This window comes from Neoarius graeffei, chromosome 11 (genome assembly GCF_027579695.1).
Source record: "Neoarius graeffei isolate fNeoGra1 chromosome 11, fNeoGra1.pri, whole genome shotgun sequence".
Taxonomy (NCBI): Eukaryota; Metazoa; Chordata; class Actinopteri; order Siluriformes; family Ariidae; genus Neoarius; species Neoarius graeffei.
The window spans coordinates 29,715,765-29,737,069 of record NC_083579.1 but is presented as its reverse complement, the minus strand read 5'-3'; the positions used below and the strand labels follow the sequence as shown (position 1 = coordinate 29,737,069).

The following is a 21,305-nucleotide window of genomic DNA, read 5'->3' as shown; positions in this document are numbered from 1 at the left end:
GTTCAGTTTTTCAGCTTTTTCCGGGCCCTTTGATGTGTCACACTCGATCTGTCTCCCTGTCATTTTAATCGCTCTACTTTACCCCCATCAGTGCAGTCAGAGGTGTGACCTACAGTTTCACAGGAAGGAGGTTGCTTTTTCCCCTTGCTTCTTCTTCATTTGATGGTGATGGAGGGAGGGAGAGAGGGAGGGAGGTGGAAGAAAGACAGAAAGACAAACTGGCATGTGAAAGACAGGATTTTATTTAAAGGCTATGTGTCAGAAATATAAACTAGTGAGATAACACGCTCAAGAACTAACATGTAATATCGTGCAGGAGTACTAACTTGAACAGCAAATTGGTAAGATGGCGTAATTCCCATCTAAAATCTTTTGAATGGATGCACTTTGAAGTTTTGTCTAAGTCGTTGTTTAAATGCATATAAGAAAAAGAATATTTTTATTTCAGCTTTTCCTGAAATACTCTTATGGCTCATATTTTGATATGATGGAGAGTCATCTTCCTCTCCGTCTCCTCAGCTGGAAATGGCCCGTCGGATGAGCCGGTCCATCAGAGTTTTTTGCATTTCCCTTTGGGCATGTCCTCCAACTGTACGCTCAAGCGCTCCGAGTCACCAGTCAGCCGCTCTGAGGCTCATCTGAATATCATGAAGCCCTCAAGTCACTGCTTTTTTATCAGGGGCTTCATCCAGCAAGAACCTTCCTTTCCCTTTCAAATATCCGTGCCTGCAGAAGCACCTCATCCCCCCTTTTTGAATATGGATGCTTTATTAAGTGTGAGTGATGCGATGCCCATCTTGATGTGCGAGTCAGGGAGGATCTCATCTTGAGAGGAACTCAGCAGAACTTCTTCCTTCCTTCATCAAAGTCATGTCAAGAATTTATAGGTCATGTGTTTGAGAAGCAGGTATCATTAAATTCACCCTTAATTTTTTTTTTTTAAATTAATGACATGGTCATGGTCGAGATCACAACCTTTGCTTACCATCAACTATGACTGTTTAGAATTGTTGTCGTTATAGCTTGTTAATTAGTTATTGGAGTTAGAAACCAAATCAACTGGCTACTTAAATCGAATTAGATAAAAATGATTCTAATGTGTTTATTTTAGGATGTTGTTCATTTTCTAATCAAATGCAATTCGATAAATGAAAGGAAAAAAAGTCATATATTATGTGAAGGATGACACCCTTGAGGAGATAGTGTTATCATAAAATAATCAATGAGACATTTGACTAATTTGCTGAACACAGTTTTCCTAGGGCAGCACGGTGGTGTAGTGGTTAGCGCTGTCGCCTCACAGCAAGAAGGTCAGGGTTCGAGCCCCGTGGCCGGCGAGGGCCTTTCTGTGCGGAGTTTGCATGTTCTCCCCGTGTCCGTGTGGGTTTCCTCCGGGTGCTCCGGTTTCCCCCACAGTCCAAAGACATGCAGGTTAGGTTAACTGGTGACTCTAAATTGACCGTAGGTGTGAATGTGAGTGTGAATGGTTGTCTGTGTCTATGTGTCAGCCTTGTGATGACCTGGCGACTTGTCCAGGGTGTACCCCGCCTTTCGCCCGTAGTCAGCTGGGATAGGCTCCAACTTGCCTGCGACCCTGTAGAACAGGATAAAGCGGCTAGAGATAATGAGATGAGATGAGACAGTTTTCCTATTGATTTCACTATAGTAACAGAAAAATGTGCTTCATGATGAATAACTGAATAATAAACCAATGGATAATCGTTTAATAGTTCTATCATACCCATCACTTCTTCTATCTTTTCCCCCTTTAATCCACGGTTGAAAAGTATCGATCAACATGTGTGCAAGGCTCAAAGGCTTGTGTTGTGTCTGAATTAGGAAAGTTTCACAACAATGCCATGTGTTGTGTACGTTTAACACGTCTGCGTGGAATTGTTTTGTCTGTTAGCGAAAACACCTAGACTGAAGTGTAACACCACTTGCCGTGTCTTCAGTCATCGTACACAGCTAACTTTCCAACTTCTTTTCTATCGTGAAAATTGAACAGGTCAATCATAGAGAGAAGACGTTAAATTGAGATCATTTCTATCCCTCCTGTTGCTGTTTCTCACATGAGCATCCGGTATCGCTAGCAAGCTTGCTCGGTTCACAGTCCTAAACAATGGCTGAGAAGAACAGAGCTGCTATGAATTAACACCATCACCTTTCAGCTGACACATTTTTGGTGTGACTTTGAGAAGGTTTTTTTTGCCTCCGTTGTGCTCTCACTTTCGCCCTCTGTTCACTGAGATCTGTCTCTCATTGCTGGCGTGGATCTCAGGAGTCCTGTATTTGTTCTGCTGTCCCACCTGACTCAATTGGCAAACCATTGGTGTGTTAGTGTGACCACAGAGGGTATCTGTGGAGGGGGTTGGTTGGGGTAGGTAGCAGGGCACTGCCTGTCCCCGTCCCTGTCACACCAGCCCAGGCTGCCTGGGCACCATGGAGGGGAGATAATTGGATTTGTTGTCACCTCCAGCGGCTGCCAGGAGCGGGCGTCTGCTCTGCTTAGCGATGAAGACATCAGCATGACAGGGACCCTGCGAGAGGATCAGCTGGCATGGCGGGCACCACTAATAAAGTGCCAAGGTTGTCACGTCCAGGCGGGCAGAAGCAGGCCAGCTGTTCATGTGCCCGCATCCCAACGCCAGGCCAGAGGGGAGCAAAAGTGGGCATCCATCATTAGTTGGCTCGCCAGAACTCTCAGTTCAGATTGAGCGAGGAGGCATGAGTTTGACCTCTGGCCCTCTTACTCATGAGCCAAGTTGGGCACTGTAGCGGCACTGGCACTGGAGGCCAATACTACGGCTCCATGCCATTCCATACTCTTGCATGGCACCTGTTTGGCGTTGGGCTGAGATGATGATGGGCTAGCAGGTGAGACGCCCCGGTGGTAATCAGTCCCTTGCTGTCCATCGCTCCATCATTGCTTTGCCGTGTGCCATGTCCTACAGAGAACAGTGCTCTCTCTTTCTCTCTCTTCCTCCACACACTTCGCACACCATTCCTTTTATTCTGTAACTTGAAAGTTAAAGGAACAGTTCAATGAAAGATGAACATAATTTGACTGATCAGCCAGGACATGCTTCTTATCCTTACATTACAGCTACAATACTAAACTAACTATCAGCTAGTGAAAGTTTACCTAAGCAAAATCATCAAAATATGCAAACATTTTTAAAATAGTAGTGAAAGACTATATTTCCAAAAAAAAAAGAAGTCATTCTGTGTCTTAAACTACATCAGCAAATATTTTTGTGTGTGAAATTACTTAGCTATGTTTTCCACAGTAGCGTCATATATAGCATGAGTGAAAAACAAACTACTGGAGCAAACCATGGACTTCAAATGAAATTTGGTGTCCGGGGAAATTTGTGTTAGGCACAATGGAAAAGTGCTCTATTGTCTGATAATGATGTCACAGCCATCCGTGGCTGGAAGTACAAGATAACATTATTGGCCATGATATGTTGGTAGGAAGGATGGCATTATTCTCTCCCCCGTCAATCAGAGTGATGCTCGCCAATCATAGGTGTCCGAAAGTGTCATGTATGTGGAAGAGGGTTGATAGCTCTTCATGTGAGTGTTCAGGAGAGTATTGGGTGGAAATTGGCAAATGAGGAAACTGGGAGAAAATGGGGGTGCAAATCCCCCTAAAAAGCATCAATTAGATTTATTTATGGTTTATAGAGTTTTATTAGAACAATTATAATCTAAAGATAACCTTTCCTTATTGGATAACTCTGTTCTATAGAAATGTGTAATTTGTGGCTTGTAATAGGATACACACATTAGCTGTGTAATAAGACGTAAGTGAATTGTGAAGACAAATACATTCATGGGTTTGCTCTACCCCATATGAAACACGATGTAGCTGTAGCTGATCTGTCGGTGCATGTATGCTTGCCTGGCCCCGATTTAAAAGAGTAGTACGAGTGTCCATAATTGGGGAAAACATGTTTGTTGGGCTTAGACATCTCGGTTTCCCCAGGGATCAATTAGAGAAACACTCATTCAGCATGCTCTATTCAAATGAATACCTGAAGAGTTCCTTAACAGCGATGACTTTTACAGGATAAACACTAGCGATAAAGACCTCATCAGCAGGAGTGTGTATACATATAAGGAGAAAATTACGATTTGCTTTGCTATGAAATTTGTCATGGTTTTGAACTCAATGGGGAAATAAGTAAAACGGTGACAAAAGGACGAAGTGTTATAGGATTTTAAATACCAAAGATATAATGGGCTCTGGGGTCTCTTGTAGGCTTTTATTTGCATGGTTAAGTTGGACTAAATGTCCATAACCTGATTACGTTCTCATTTATGTAAATCCAGCCAAGTGCATATTAACCGAGCTCCATTCACCAAGAGTCGTACAGTATAAGTGTCTTGAACATATTTTGTGACTATTAAGGATGGAATTGGTGCTTATTTTCCTGCTAAGAGGGCATGGACACTAAGCTGCCAGTTTATTAGTTACTCGATTACTGGAGGTATGTATTACAAGCTTATTGGATTTACAAACCTATCATAATAATAATTGCTTTACAGAGAAAAGATATTTCTAGAGCTGGGCTATGTGAGGAATAAAACACAATGGGGCATGCTGTTCTGGGAAAATAATCAATGATAGGGTGATGTCCTGAAATGTTTTATACTACAACAATTTGCCAGCATTTCCAATTTATGAATTTTTAAGGAGCTGCATGTCATACTTTTTATCTGTTTATAGTTACTTGTAATGTTGTAGAACATCCATGAGACAAGTTAATTCTTGCTATCATTTATGTTATAGCAGCTATAAACAGCCTTTCCGGCAAAACAAAACCAAATCAATACAAAGCCTAGTGGGTTGTGTTACTGAAGGAGGGGGGAAAAACAACAAAAAGTGCAAACTCCTCTGTCCTGAAGTCTATACTGTGGTGGAAAACTTAACCTTACTGTTGTACCCTTGACTGTTACAAAGTGCTGACACTGGAGACACCTTACTCCTTCCATACATGTTAAATAAATGTCTGCTGACAGAAAACTCCACCATTACATTACATGGCATTTAGCAGACGCACTTATCCAGAGCGACGTACAACAAAGTGCAAAAGTCAGGGACACGAAGTGCTGAACTTCTAGACAAGAAAGTTCTAGTGCCAACTGAACAAGTGACAACAATACCTAGTGTAATATTCTGTTGAAGTATTAATACTCAAACAGCCAAGGAAACAAACGAACCATATAAAGTACAACTACATAGAGATCTCAGACAGTTAATACTGTGGCAAATGCACAATCCTTATTGTTGGCCCTCGAATCTGCTGCTGCCCATGTTGGTCTCTATTGTAATGGTATCAAAACAGTGTTCATTTCTACTGAATCTAACCCACGTATTGTTGCCATATCAGGGAATCCCAACAAGCATGTAGAAGACTTCAAATGTCTTGGTTCCTGTATCATGAACTCAGAAAAGGATTTTCAGATTCATAGAACCCTAGCTTGGAGTGCAAGCAACAAACTTGATAAGATCTAGAAATCAAATGTGCCAAGAGAACTGAAAATCAACCTTTTCCGAGCGACAGTTGAGCCCATTCTTCTTTATGGATCTGAGACCTGGACGTTGAACTCTCGACTGCACAAATGTTTGGATGGTTGCTATACTAATCTGCTGAGGAGGGTACAGAATCTCCCATGGCAGTCACACCCAACTCTGGAACAAATTTACATGAAAACCCCAAAGGTGAGCCTACGACTAATTGAATGTCGTACAGGATTCGCTGGACACTGCTACCATGCAAAGGATGAATTAGTATCTGATCTCCTTCTATGGAAAGCATCTACCAGCAGGAAGCTGATGTACCCAGACATAATAGCATGTGACACTGGTATAAACAAGGAAGATCTTCCAACCTTGATGGCAGATCGAGACTGTTGGCGCAAAGTTGTACTTGGCATCTCACCCAAGGGCAAGGGGTAGTAGGTAGGTAGGTAAGTAGGTAGACGGCTAACCCCAGGCTAAATAGTACACAGCCTGGGTTGGTCAAGACCAATGCACAGTTACACAGTGGGCAGGGAAGCAGGGGAGAGGTGCAGCCTGAAGAAGTGGGTCTTCAGGCTGAGCTTGAATGTGGTCAGGGAGTCGATGGGAAGGTCATTCCACCAATGGGAAACCAGAACAGACAGCAGTCTTGAGTGGGCTAGGCAGGAGTGGAGAAGAGGAGGGGCCAGGTGACCAGTAGTAGCGGAGCATAGGGATCTGACTGGCATGGAGGGGCAGACCAGACTCTGGAGGTATGCTGGCCTTAACCCATTGACAGCCTGGTAAGCTAGTACCAATGTCTTAAATTTGATGTGAGCTGCAATAGGTAGCCAGTACAGGTTGGCAAGCAGCGGGGTGACATGGGAAGAATGAGGGAGGTTGTATGTCAACAGTTATAACGCTCTTAATCAGATTATGTCAACTGGCAGCTGTATACAGTATATAGTAAATCCCTGACTATAGAAATGATTGTGTATTAGAATCAGTGCATTAATATAAACCTGTGATTTGCAAGGTGGCCAGAGGTGCTGCTGTCAGAGGTGCTGTTTGGGAAAATGACCAGCTGACCAATCAGATTCAAGAATTAAACAGTGCTGTGGTGTATATTCAAGTAAAAACCTCAACAGCATGTGTTCTCAGGGTACGTAGCAGACCCAGATTAAGATTGCATGCAGGATTTTATTTATTGATTCTCATGCCCCTTGGCACTGTCAGCGGGCAGCAGCATAAAACTCTCTCAGCGTCGTCTTTATTCAGACGAGAGAGAGAGAGAGAGAGAGACAGAGAGCATAAATAGGGCACTGGAAGTGAAATACAGGTGTGTCACATCATCCTTTTCAGCTCATCCCCTAAATCACACCCTCTCGCTGCAGACTCTGCTCCACACCTACCTGCTACATTTAACATTATGATGACTCTTTATTAGTTTCAGGAGTACTGTTTTGTATAAAACTCTGTTTTTTCGATGCACTGACACTCAAAATTGTGATATATATTGTGCATCATGAAGGGAAACAAACTATTGCATTTTTACTACAAAAGAGCTTGCATAAATAATGACAGGAAGCTTGTTTTTTTTTCACAAACATATCATATTGATGACCTGATCTTCTCGACAGATGAGAGGATCAAAGATTTGTTCAGTTCCAGAGTCTCATTCCTGCTCTCGTTAATGAAGTATCTTCGTGTTTAGTCGTCCACATGAAGTAACCTTGCCATGCCAACGCTCTTGGAGAGAGAAGGAACATATATCTACATACATCCAGCTTACAGATGGCGCTTTGCCGTCACTGACTCCTAATCTTCATGGCTTGCATTAAAATGAGTCATTAATATCAGCACCACAGTTCCATCGCTTTCTCTCTTCCTTATTCACAGCGCATCCTTCTCATCGCTTTCCATCTCCATCTTTTTGATCTACTGAGTAAAAAATGTCCTTTCTTTATATTTAATTCCAGTTGTAGTTTTGTTTTTAACAATCAAATGAGCTCACAAGTTTATTTTAATGGGCTCTTTCTGTAACATTGCCGTTGCTATAGTAACGGCTCATTCACAGAGGGATGATATGCATAATCCAAGCTGAATAATAAAATAGCATTAAAAAATTATTTAACAACAACAAAACAGTTATTTTTGATTAATTGTTGATATGAAGAAGGTTGTTTTTATGAGATGTTCATTTAACGTTTATGGAAGGAGTCTCCAGTTCCAGTGGGGTTTTTTTCCAGTCAGTAGCTTTTCCGCCACGGAAAAGTCTTCACAGCTTCTCAGGCCATGTACACACGTAGCCGGGTATTTTTAAAACCGAACATTTTTCCCCCCCTCCGTTTATAAAAATGTTTTATCCACACCACCTCGTCTTCGAAAAAAATCCCTTCCACACATAACCGAACATCTGCGTTTTCAATCACATTCATAAGCATTCCAAACCTGTAGATGGCATTATTTCCCCAAATCCTACCCCCTAATCACATCAGAATAGCCCTCTGTTGGCGTCACTTCCGCCTAAACATAAAACATGGCGCCAAGCTCGTTCGTCTGGACAGACTCGGAGACAGAATTGCTTCTAAACACAATTTTGGAGTATAAACTTCAAAAGACGCAAGAAAACGTTGATTGGGAATCTTGTCAAAGCAAATATGTGGACATATTGACCCTGTTTTTGGAGCAGTAGTTGGGCTTCTAAAATTAAACATGTAAATAGCACCTGCACAATAATTAACGCTTTCAAGGCACTACTCCGATCCATTACTCTTTGTCCATGCTTAATCTGGCTTCTGCAGTAAACAAAGGTCGCATGTTTGACGTCAGGGCAGATTTGTTGTCATTTTTTTGGCGCAGATTGTGACGTTCTAAAACGCAAAACTCCGGTTATCTCTGTCTACACGAAAAGGCATACACGGAATTTTCAAAAATCTTCACTTTGCCCGGAGTTTTTTTAAAATATTCGTTTTTGATGTGTTTTCATGTGGATGACAGGCCAAAACGTAAAAAAATATCTTCGATTTAGCAGATACCCGGCTACGTGTGGACGAGGTCTCAGTAACATGACAAGCTGTTTTTGTTTGTTTTGGTGAGGGAACGTTTCTTTATAGTAGCTAAGAACTAACTTGTTTTGTGAACGTTCCAAAACATAAAACGTAGCTATAGATAAAAAGCACAATGTTTTTTTTTCTGTCAACTAAATATTACATAACCATAGCACATTGTTGTGATATAAGAACCATAACAAACTTTCTGATGTTTATATTTTTTAAATGATCATCTTCTGTATGGTAACAGTATCTCTGATTCGTCACACCACCCCGCTGTTGAATATTTTCCGATAACAGCATGTCTCGAAGCACTTTATTCCTTTCAAAATGAAACGGATAGCAAAATCCAGCCTTTACATTCAATCCCGCAGGCGTGTTCGCTTGCTTCAAGAAACAATTATAGCCATCTTCTCCTTGAGCTAATATCGCACCACCTGAGATTCATTAAATGATGTTGGAGACGTAGCGCGAGTCACATGGTGAACAAACAAAAGGGTTTTGCGGCATGAGAAGCCATCAGGTCAGAACTGCACGACAAATCATCTCTCTCCACCTCACAAAACCCATCTGGAGCTTTTCTGTTCTGCCATGATATTTGAACGTGAAGTTGTGGAGATCAATTAAATAAGCAGCGACTGCAGTCAGTAGCACTCGAGTCCGCCCCAGAGGTCACAGTGGGGTCGTTTTCCAGCACTCGTGCCTGATAATCGCTGCAAATCATGGCTCTCTTAAGCGCTGGGGCTCACCTTAATTACTGCTTCTGGGGTGAAATTTCACACCACATGTAATCCACAGATGAAAGCAAATTGATAATAGATGACTGAAAGATACTTTTTTTGGAGAGAGAGCAGAGGCTGGACCTCATGAAGTGTGAAGTGCACATCGTTCATAAAACGTGTGTGTGTTTTAAAATGTCGAAAAAAGATGGAAAATACGATCTACACTGTCTCAGTGAAAACAGTGCACTTGTTTTCATCGCAGTAACTTTCCTTTGACACGATGTCACGTTTCTGCGAGTTCTCATTACAAACAATGATCCGATTTTTTTCATTCCTGTCATCCTTAACATTATGTTAATGTGCTAATTAAGAAAACCAGTCATGAAATAAAACAGAATTAGCTACTCATGTGGGTCAGCTGAAGTTTTAAAAGCATTTTAGAAACTTTTTTTTTGCGTGTGTGTGTGATTTAAGAAGTGAGGGTTTTTTTTTCATTTTCTTTTTGAGAAATAGAATTCCGCATGTACAGTACCATTATCTCATCTCATCTCATCTCATTATCTCTAGCCGCTTTATCCTGTTCTACAGGGTCGCAGGCAAGCTGGAGCCTATCCCAGCTGACTACAGGCGAAAGGCGGGGTACACCCTGGACAAGTCGCCAGGTCATCACAGGGCTGACACATAGACACAGACAACCATTCACACTCACATTCACACCTACGGTCAATTTAGAGTCACCAGTTAACCTAACCTGCATGTCTTTGGACTGTGGGGGAAACCGGAGCACCCGGAGGAAACCCACGTGGACACGAGGAGAACATGCAAACTCCACACAGAAAGGCCCTCGCCGGCCACGGGGCTCGAACCCGGACCTTCTTGCTGTGAGGCGACAGCGCTAACCACTACACCACCGTACCACCACAGTACCATTAGTTATACTTTATTATTATACATACAGGACGCTTTTTCGATGGAATAAAAACATGTGTTCTGTTCTCTTCTAGTGTGTTTCATTCATTTGGTTTGATAGCATGCAATATTGTTAGCATATCGCTTATCCTACGTGTATTACATCACTCTACCCAATGGAGAATGAGCATTGAATATGATTTACGATATTGCATGGTTGTCAAGACAACGTGATGTCACACGTCGGAGCTGAACTTCCGTGCTAGCGAGCGACTGTGACTATTTGTAAACAAACATGGTCGCCAGGTTTGCTTTGTTAAATACGAAAGATTTTGAGAGAATTTTGAAAGAGAAAGATGTGTTGAACACCTGAAAGGCTACCAGAACTTCATTAGCTCATTAGAATATTGTTCCATCAAATGTGTATGTATAATAATAATAATAATAATAATAATAATAATAATGGCTTTTTTGTGGTATATCAGATTTATTCCATTCAGCTAACATGATATTGAACGAGTCGAAGACAAGTTCAGTATCATGCTAGCTGAATGGAATATATCTGATACACCACTCAATGCCAGTCAAAATTATTTAAATACACCACAATGCTGTTGAATTCTCAAATCCGATTGTTCAGAAGGTTTTGATTAATGTTCTACAACAGCAGTTTATTTCATAGTAAAAACTTACACATGAGGAACTATATTTAAAACCTGTGTTGTTATTTAACAAAGACAAAGTTGTAAATGAGGCAGCTTTCTGTTTAGTTAACAGTTATCAAAGCAGTAGGTTTTCCACCATGGGAAAGTCTTCAAGATTCTTTGCGATTGTGGTCACATGACCAGCTGCAATGTTTTTAAATCTCATCTCATCTCATCTCATTATCTCTAGCCGCTTTATCCTGTTCTACAGGGTCGCAGGCAAGCTGGAGCCTATCCCAGCTGACTACGGGCGAAAGGCGGGGTACACCCTGGACAAGTCGCCAGGTCATCACAGGGCTGACACATAGACACAGACAACCATTCACACTCACATTCACACCTACAGTCAATTTAGAGTCACCAGTTAACCTAACCTGCATGTCTTTGGACTGTGGGGGAAACCGGAGCACCCGGAGGAAGCCCACGCGGACAACATGCAAACTCCGCACAGAAAGGCCCTCGCCGGCCACGGGGCTCGAACCCAGACCTTCTTGCTGTGAGGCGACAGCGCTAACCACTACACCACCGTGCCGCCTGATGTTTTTAAATATCTCTTTTTTTTGTTAACGTCAAGAGAGGGAAAAAGGGAGGTTAGTAAGGGAAAGGCTGTTTATAGCTGCTATAACATAAGCGATAGCTTGTTTTCGGGGATGTTCCACAACTTTAAATGTAAACAGATTTGAGCTGAGCTCAAATAATTGCAAATGACTGAAGTTGGACTAAGGTAGGCTACATTTTCATATTAAATAAAGATTAGACAGCTGCAATGTATAGTATACCGAGGCTTTCTTTCTGTGTTATGTTCTTCAACAAAATTACTTTTGCCTTAAAAGTGAAAAAAACCCAAACAAAATAAAATAAAAAAAAACCCCACAAGTTTCATTTCAAGTCGTATCCATTTCAGGATCCAAGCCTGGACCTGAACATCCATTTCGTATACAACAGTGACATCTACAGTCAGAGGCAGACGAGATGCGTTCCTGACATAAATGTGGAATAAGATGGATAGATAAATACAACAGTGTGTGTATAAGAGACAGAAGGAGGAAATAAAGTGCTGGTAATTTAGAGCTTTTGATGTTACTGAGTAGAAAGATCCAAACATTTTAAGAGCATTTTATTTAAGCTACATTTTATCTCGTCTTTCTTTCTTTCTTTCTTTCTTTCTTTCTTTCTTTCTTTCTTTCTTTCTTTCTTTCTTCTTACAATATAGTCACAACACAATCAAACAGCACAAAAAACAAAAACGGCTCAGACATGTTTTACAACAATGAGTAAAAATGCAATTTGCCTTTTGTTTGCTTGTGGATTTATATATACATTTATGATTTCTTTTTTAGGACCTCAGCTCAAGCTCTAGCTCTTTTTTTTATTTTTATTTTTTACTCATACTCCTATTTTCTTCAATCCATACTAACAGGAACATGGGAATCTGAACGTGGATAAAAGTGCAATGACAGAAGATATTTTTTAACATGCAAAAAATAATAATAAAAAAAGAAATCAAATGTGACGCATGCGTAGGCCTACTTGTTACTGGCATCTGAAATGTTTGGTAATTTACATATATTAGCATATAAAGTAATTGGCACAGATGCCAAGAAAACAGTGGAAAACAGATTAATTGTCATCCACCAGCCATGGTGACACAGTTAAAAATGAGGCCCCCTTTTTAAGAAGCCAATTATCAGAAAGTTTCCTAAGTAGCCTTTCACATTTCTCTCTCTCATGCACACACACACACACACACACACACACACACACACACACACACACACACACCTCTTTTCTCTCTGTGCGTCTATATACACGTATCGATGAATCCAGATATTCACATGTCGCCTGGAGATGATCAATAAAGTCAGGTGGACCACGTGGACTGTAAAAGTAGAGTTTTACTTTCAATCCTTGTGTATCTACAACGAGGTGTATAATTGTGTACAATTAGTTGGTATATTGGTGTAATCCAATAGTTATGTTTGGGCAATAATACACTCCTTGAGTGTGACATGCATTAAAAAAAAAATATATATATATATATATATATATATATATATATATATATATATATATATATATATATATATATATATTCACACATGGTGGTGATAGATTCTGCTCCGGCGTGCCGCAGCTCTACTTTTAGCCCCTGTAATAATTGGATAGTGCCTCCATTTATAAGGCTGTCTGAGGGAATGCAGAGCTAACAAATGAGCTAGTTTAGTTGCCAAGAACAGAGCAGAGCAACTTAAACGACTCCTTTTTCACCGTCGTCGTGAAACGGAGACTTGAAGTAATATCAAGAGATATAAGAGTGCTGATAGTTTATGTTGAATCAGATTACATAACAGGACACATGAATGATTTATACTTTATCAGTTATTACAAGAATAAATGTGTGTGGATCATAATGGATCAGTGAACACACACACACACACACACACACACACACACACACACACACACACACACACACAGAGTCGTAGTGTTTGTTTGGTGCTGCCTGTGAGTGTTTGCGTAAAGGCTCGTTCGGCTCTGAGATCCCCGAAACCCCTGGCGCTCTGCATCGGCCTGCTCTCGCTGCCCCTCAACGCACAGCCTTATTTGTACTTGTTAATGACTTTATAATTCGTGGCCGGCAGGAACCTGCTTTTATCCTGATTAGTTTAGCACCCTGGTGAACAAAAAAAGAGCCTGGGTAAGTGGCACGGTGCCAGAAGAAGCTCATGCCACTGAGCCTCTTGTCCATCTGCGTCGTTCTGGTGCAGGATCGAGACCTTTCCCGGGAGATGTTCACACAAAGACTTCTTGAGGCAATGTTTTTGATACCTGTAGATATCTTCTGAAGTGGTCTTCAACATCAAGTCACGCAACATCCACATACTTTGCGTCCTCTCCTGTTTGCATTCACAGGCTCAGCGTGTCTTAACACTTGAGATGCACGCAAACTCTCGCATCAAAGTGTTCGTGAGGCCCGGAGAGTGTTACACAGCTTTTCATCACGAGGCCTGATGGTTTACTCGTCTCTCTCGTGCTCTCTAAGACGTCAAGCTAGACAGTTTCCTCTTCTGTGATCCTGGTCAAATCAAGAGACCCCCCCTCCTTTTTTTTTTTTTTGTATATTTTACCTGCAAGATGGTTTGATCTCGTTGAAGACAGGGTGCCGCTTCCCCACCACCACCATCACCACCACCGCCATTTCTCTTTTCCATCCACCCAGCACCCCCCGTCTGTGCTTCTTTTGCATGCATTGTCTTTGAACAATGCGCTGTTTGAACAGTGCGCTCGTGAGGAAACAGGCGCGCAAGCTCGCCGCCTCGTCTTTTATCACCCGCTTCTCCCAGTGACGCTATTAAAGCTTATGTTTCATTAAAAAAGGGGGATGCGGCCAACAGGAGACAGACGAGCGCGACTTCAAACATGGTGCCATCACATGCACACAGCATCTCAACCGAGAGGACAGACAAAGCAAGGCCGAAAGTGTGTCTGACTGTATACATGTACCTGAGAGGTGTTAAATCATTAATTAGGACAATTCCAAACACCTCCACATCCTTCCCTCATCTTGAGCGTGCATCTTTGCTAGTTCATACTGCCTCGAAATCCATCATACTCAAGATTCCCAGCTGTGATGCGTCTATAAAGCAGTGGATTTATAGTAGATTGGAAGTAAAAGAAGCAAAAAGGGCTGAAACTAACCAAAAAAAAAAATTGGTATGGCGAAAATAAGATGCATTTTTCACTTTTTTTCTTTTTTTTTTTTTTGCTACCTCGGTCTGTATATGGGAGACAAGCTCACTGTAGTGTGCACCCATTTCTAATTTGAAGTACAGATCTGCAATTTGCTTCTTTTTTTAATCACCTACTATGACCACTATCCACTTCATAATCCAAAATACTTTCCTCCTTCAAATAATCTGAAAACCTTGTGAAACAGAAATAGTTCTGTCCATCATAGACGTAGTGTCTGTGCTCACACGTTCTCTTTATTTGCAGGAATTACTCTCGTTTTGTCATCATTTCGATTTCATTTCAACCCTAAAAAGCTGAAAAAAAAACCCTCATGAGACAACCAACTAATGTAATTGCATCATTGGGAACTTAGTGTGATTCATCATTAAAGGTGCAGTGTGTAATGTTTAATTGTGTTTACGGACGTATATAACTTCAGAGATACCTTAATAAAACTGACGTTCATAATATTAACGTGCAGTGGATTTGCCAAACTTCTTCATTTCATTCAAATGTATTATGTTATCTGTGCTTTAGACATACGATGAACACAATTTTATTCTATCCACATTCACTGGATATGAGCAATCGCGCGCTCTGATTGGTGACTCGACTACTAGGCTATCAGCTCATATACTGTGAGTAGAGAAAAACAAAATGGTGGAGCATTTTTCTGAACCAACCAAGGAGGAAATAAAAACTCCACTTGAAAACAAAACCCCCAAAAATACAAAAAAAAAGCAACAAAATATGGAATGAAAGTATTTGACGGTAAGAGCGTATCTTTTTTATTTTTCAGTAATTATCATCATAGCATTTTTCACAAATTGCTCCTGTCATTTCGCCAGTTTGTTTACATTCTAAGTGGAAATGATTTTGTCAGATATTTTGTGTAAAGTTTTTATTTATCGAATTTGCAAAAAATAAAAATAAAAAAGCCGTGTTTCTCAAAATCCAGTGGATGTGGATAGAATAAAACAGTTATTCCACTCAATCTCGTCGTACATGGCTTATAGCCGCTATCAGCTCATGTACGACTCCATTTCGTGGAATAGCTGTTAAATGCATTTATTTTAGTAGTTCAAGTTATGAGAACACTGTTGCTAAGCGGCAATTGATGATGAATACAGAGCATCGACTCAACTAGGTAATGACTGAACTAGCTCACAAGTAGCCATTAAATCTTTTATAGGAAGACTGTAAAGCTAAAATGACAGTGGAAACGAGATGCTACTGTCAGGAATGTCAACAGTTTCCTCCGATGTGTCAAGAGATGATTATAATTAGACCATAATGCTGCTTAGGATTGACAGCAAATCAAAAGGGCATGTATTCTGAAAAGTTGTGAATTCACCTCAGGTCAGGTGTGTAGTTTATTTAGAAGTTTCTCATAAACATATCAAACCCAGTGGAACGCAGGATCAGTTTCAGGACGGTGGGTTGGGTCGTAACTTGGTTTGAAGGTGAATGGAATGAAAACTAGATAGAAACTGTGACTAAAGTCACAGTAATTTGTGCTAGCTGTTACAAACTGGGACGTCTGGTCACCGTACCCTATAGATCTGGAACGGTAAGAGATAGAGAATGACGCTTAGTGAGGAAAAGTTGCACCTTGCCGCCCTGAACAAAATTAAAAAAACTGATTGAAAAAATTGTGAAAATTGCCAGAGTTATAAGTGATTGAAAAAATCCCGTTTTTCATTTGCCCCTTTACCATATCCCACAATCCACTGCATGGTTGGAAATGTCCAATGGCCAGGCCCAGGCTGCTGATAATGGTACAAAAACCAATACTGGGCTATATAATCAGTTTCGATATTCTCATATCGGATGCTCAAATATTATTACAGGTTTACATCGTCTCAGATTTTTTCAAGCTTAATGCTGCTGGAAATGATCGCACATTTACAATTTGTCATCAATGTAAATGTGCCATCAGTTTTGATGTTCAAATATCAGCTGCAAGCTGAAATGTGATGTTATTAGATTGCTTGTATATGTCTAGTTACTGGTTCCATGGTATTTTTCGTCAGCACAGAAATTTTTAATCGGTCATCCTTATGTTATTGCCCATACAGCCCTTTCACTTTCACTCTCTGCATTGTTTACACGAAATACATGTTCCAACTACTCAGCATTATAACTCTGGCCAGCAACATTAACTGTGTACATTTACACTGATGACGAATTGTAAATGTTCAATCATTTCGAGCAGTATTAATCTTGAAACAATCTCTGAGACCATGTAAACCTGTAATAATATTTGAACATCCAATATTTGAATATCAAAACTGATTATATAGCCTAATATTGTTTTTTGTGCCGTTATCATTAGCCTGGGCCTGGCCCCTGGAAGTTCCCAACCACGCAGTGGATTGTGGAATATGTGTAAGGGGCGAATGGATCATTCTGGTTCAGTGATCCAGATCAGCACCAAAAGTCAGAGTAACGTAATGCAGCCCAGAGGTATTCAGCATGTGAAATTTGGTGATGATTGGTTAAAAACTGATGTAGAAATAGCATCCTAAAAATGTTAGGAGAATAATAATAATAAGAAATGTTACCAGGCAAAACAAACCTCTTCCAGTAGCACTTATGATGAATATGAGGGAAGATATCACGAAAAAAAATAGGCACCCTATGGGTCCATGTGGCTACTGCTTATAAATAAAATTGTTTTCTGATCCCATGTCCATACAGTAAATATAGCATATATATTTACTCTATGAGGCAGTAGCCACAAAAATGAAGCGTAATCCAAAAATTAACAATTTAAAAACCACAGAAGTAAAATATACCAAGTGTCTGTACTTTATATTATTCTACTCTTACCTCTTACAGTTTTCGAAACTGAAACCTCTGAACCGAGGCTGACATACACACGCTGTCGCCTTGACCCAAACTCTTTTATTTCCCAGAAATGGCCCAGCGCTAGAGCTCAGTGGAATGCACTTTCCCTCTGTAATAAGCATAAACATGTCTGAAAGCGATTTCTTTAGTCTAGTCCATTTATTTCGAATGGTGAACCGAACTGTATACACTCACCGGCCATTTTAATCGGAACACGTGTATGCGCATGTGCAGTGCATGATTGTTACACTCTTACATCCTTACAGCACGATGACATAGTGGCTAGCGCGTCTATATGAGGCAGTAGACACAACAAAAATGATTTTGACCTTTTTGGTGACTTTGACCAGATGACCCTCAAAATGTTGGAGGTTCTATTTTGAGACAAATGCCCATCTATCTTTAAAGTTTCATTAAGATTGGTCCAGCCGTTTTCCCATAATATCATTAACCATAAAAGAAAGAAAGAAAGAAAGAAAGAAAGAAAGAAAGAAAGAAAGAAAGAAAGAAAGAAAGAAAGAAAGAAAGAAAGAAAGAAACCCGACCGAAAACAATACCTTGCCCCCGGTGGACTCTGTCCCGGGCAAGGTAATAATAATTATAAGAAGAAGAAGAAGGAGGTGAGGGTAACAATTTGTGCCAGCGCTGCTAGCACAAATTAGTATCGATAAAGGGCATTTATTAGCGATCTATAATGACATAATATCAAAGCGAATGAAAATGGAGGTGCCTGTTTTTCAGGGAAAGTGACATCTTGGTGCATTGAGCCAAAATCCCAAAGCATGGCAAGTCATCCAATGAAATAACTGACCTCGAAAAGGTCAGCAGTTCTGAGGGAAGTAACTTGCCTGCGTAACTTTTGGAGTGCTGGCCCAGATGTTGATGAGTCTCCAGGAAAAGCAGACGAGGCCTAAGCACAGTGTGTCTACGTGAGGAGGATATGAGCCAAGCGGAAGGGAGCGCATGGCAGAGCCGAACTATGACTCTGGCAGCGGAGGTGTGTTTTGCAGCCGTGGAGCTGCTGCTCCAGAAGGCGGTGGCTGTGCCCGCGGCGGGTTTCCCTCCCCGCATTGGCACTGTACGGGTGGCATGGCGCTGCTGCTGCAGCGAGCCGATCGTGCCCTCTGTCACTCACGGGGAGCAGCCCCTGTCCAACTGTCACTTCCTGACAGCCTGATAATCAATCTCTTTATTAACTGCTCTGCTGAAAACAGGCTGGCACGGCGGGCATCACCATGGCACTGCTCCGCTGGGGTCGGGAGGTTGGCACGGTGGGGTTCGACCGCTAAAAACACACCGGTGGCTTCGGAGGCCTCGTCATCCCCGGTGATAATTTATGAGCAGGGAAGTGTGCCTGTGTCGCCCGTGTTGTCCGTCAGCCAGCTCCCCACCCTGCTACTACACAACTACAGTGCATGTGTGTGTCTGTTTCTTTTTCTTTCCTTCTTTTGTTCTTCTCAAATTCAGCAGAAGCATCTGTGTTTACAGCCTTGTTCGTTCACATATGAATCTCTCCTGAAGTCAAACTGATGAATAACTAAAAATGGTACTTCTGAGCTGTATCGCGTTAAATATTCATTCTGTTTTCTTGTTCGCAGGACGAGTTTCTGATTGAAACCCAGAAGAATTTATTGAGCAGGATCTCTGATCTATGTGCGGCTAATGCTGCGGCGGCCTCAGAGACGGACCAGCGCTCTGAGACTCTTTTAACGCATGACAATGACAACAACAATGACAGCAATGAGAAAGATAACGACGGTGAAGCTGCAGCTCCCCGAACACTTGCAGACAAATAATAATAATAATAATAATAATAATAATAATAATAATAATTCCATTGCAAATAATGATCAACTCCAAATCCATGTAATAAAGATGAAGCCTCTCTCCCTAATGAAGCCGTGGCCTCCCTGCTGTTTCCAGTCTAATGTTCTTGCTGAGTTTTTTTTTTCCCATAAAAGCAATTTTTACAAGCCTGCGTCCAAATGTGAATCGCCTTGAAACAAATAGAAACCTTTTCTTTCTCTTGCGCGCTTTCAGTCTAGCTAGATCACTTTATTCGCATGGTGTGTCGTCCGTCAGTCTGTTTGCCAGGCTTCCACCTTCGCTAATAACCTCCGCTCACTCAAAGAGAAAGACCAAAGCGTCTGAGTATGAGAGTGTGTGTGTTTTAATGTAGTAGAACACCGCATAGTTTACAGAAACATTTCTTTTCACTTGCTCGAGGAGAGAAAAGCAGTGCGTGGGAAGACGAACATATGTGAGGACGAGGAGGCCGCGATTTACGTCTGCTCGTTTGTTCAGCTCGTATCCGAGACTGCGATTAGCATGTTTAGTGAGTTACGCTGCATGCTGAAGACCACTTTAAAGAAAGAAACCAGCTCCAGTGAAACCGTGGATTGTTTTTGCTAAGAGCATTGTATTTTCTGAGCTTTTTTAAAAATGGATCTTCCATAAACTTACTTATTAAACTGGATTCATGTTTAAAATATGAAAATTATTCTCTGTATATAAAAAGAGCTCTGTAGATCAAATTTAAGTTGCAAGGCTTTAACATAAACAGTATAGTATAATTAGTGTTTATTAGTACAGTGCAATTTTTATTCATTTATATTTCATTCTCTTAACACGTGTTATTAAATTAGAGCGACTGCATAACAGTTTTTCGATAAATGGTTCATTGTTTTGCACTGAAGGAGATTATCAGGATTGATTCTGAATTCGTTACCGAGACGTTTCTTAATGGATCTTTAATTGTTTGACTGGAGAAAAAAAAATCAAACCGAAGGCAGAACTCTCAGTGGTGGATGTGTAATCCTGTGCAATGAAATTTATAGAAAAAAATATATATTTAATACAGTTTTCAGGTTCAGACAGGCGTCTTGGAGAACCCCAGATTACTCCGATATGTTTTGATTGACAGTTGTGTGTAGAGAAGTGTGTGCAGACGTGTAGATCAGAGCACACACACACGTTCTGATGTGATTTAGGTTTCACGCAGGTTCCCCCTCCACCTCCCATCCTCCCTACCCCCACCCCCCCGGGGTTGTGCCCCTCGGCACAGGGCAGGGGCAGATTGACAGAGCAGCATGGTGCAAGGCCCCGCTGAGCCAACGTCGCCCACCACACACACACACACACACACACACACACACACACAATCTACCTGATGTTTTCAACAAAGGCTTCTGTCTCTCCAGCTCTGATGCCAATGGCTTTGGAAGTGGCAGAACCTGAAACAGATGTACAAACGGTATGAGTGAGCTTCTATACATCAATACGTAAGGAATAAAATCTCAAGCGCTGTTTCATTTTGAGCACAGAGAAGGCCATGACAGTCACCTGAGAGTCAACATTGAGAGGATAGGATGGATTTTAGAAGGAGAACAGATTTCACTGCAGACGAGGTCATCGAAAAGGAAAGATTTTTTTATTCTAAAAAGAGACGTATGTGTATAAGAATATTTTTTCCCATTACAAAATAAAATTACTGTCTCACCAAAACATGCCACATATAATCTTGTAGAATACATGCAAACATTGTGATCCTTGGGGGGGGGGGACCTTTTAACACATTTTCATATTTTTATTGATATATTGACTATATTTATTACATTTATTTTAGAATGATTGCCTGTGATTAAATATGAGATTTCACATGACAGATAAAATCCATGAGGAAAACCAACTTTTCAAATAGATGGGTTTCTTTTCCTGCCAAGTCAGCTCATGGAAATAAAAAATATATTTACACAATCAGGTCTTCCTAAAATGTTACTAAATCTTGTCAGTCCCCAAACTATTAGCTTCATCTAAAATATGCAGA

General features: G+C 41.0%; 1 protein-coding gene across 1 annotated transcript in view; it reads left to right on the top strand.

The window, feature by feature from the left end:
• Positions 1–19,275, top strand: part of si:dkey-288a3.2 (protein phosphatase 1 regulatory subunit 37) — a 77,033-nt gene extending 57,758 nt beyond the window's left edge. Inside the window, exon 9 of the mRNA XM_060932784.1 lies at positions 19,078–19,275. Within this exon, the coding sequence (XP_060788767.1) occupies positions 19,078–19,275 (198 nt within the window). The remainder of the gene's footprint in view (positions 1–19,077) is intronic.
• Positions 19,276–21,305: the final 2,030 nt, after the last annotated feature.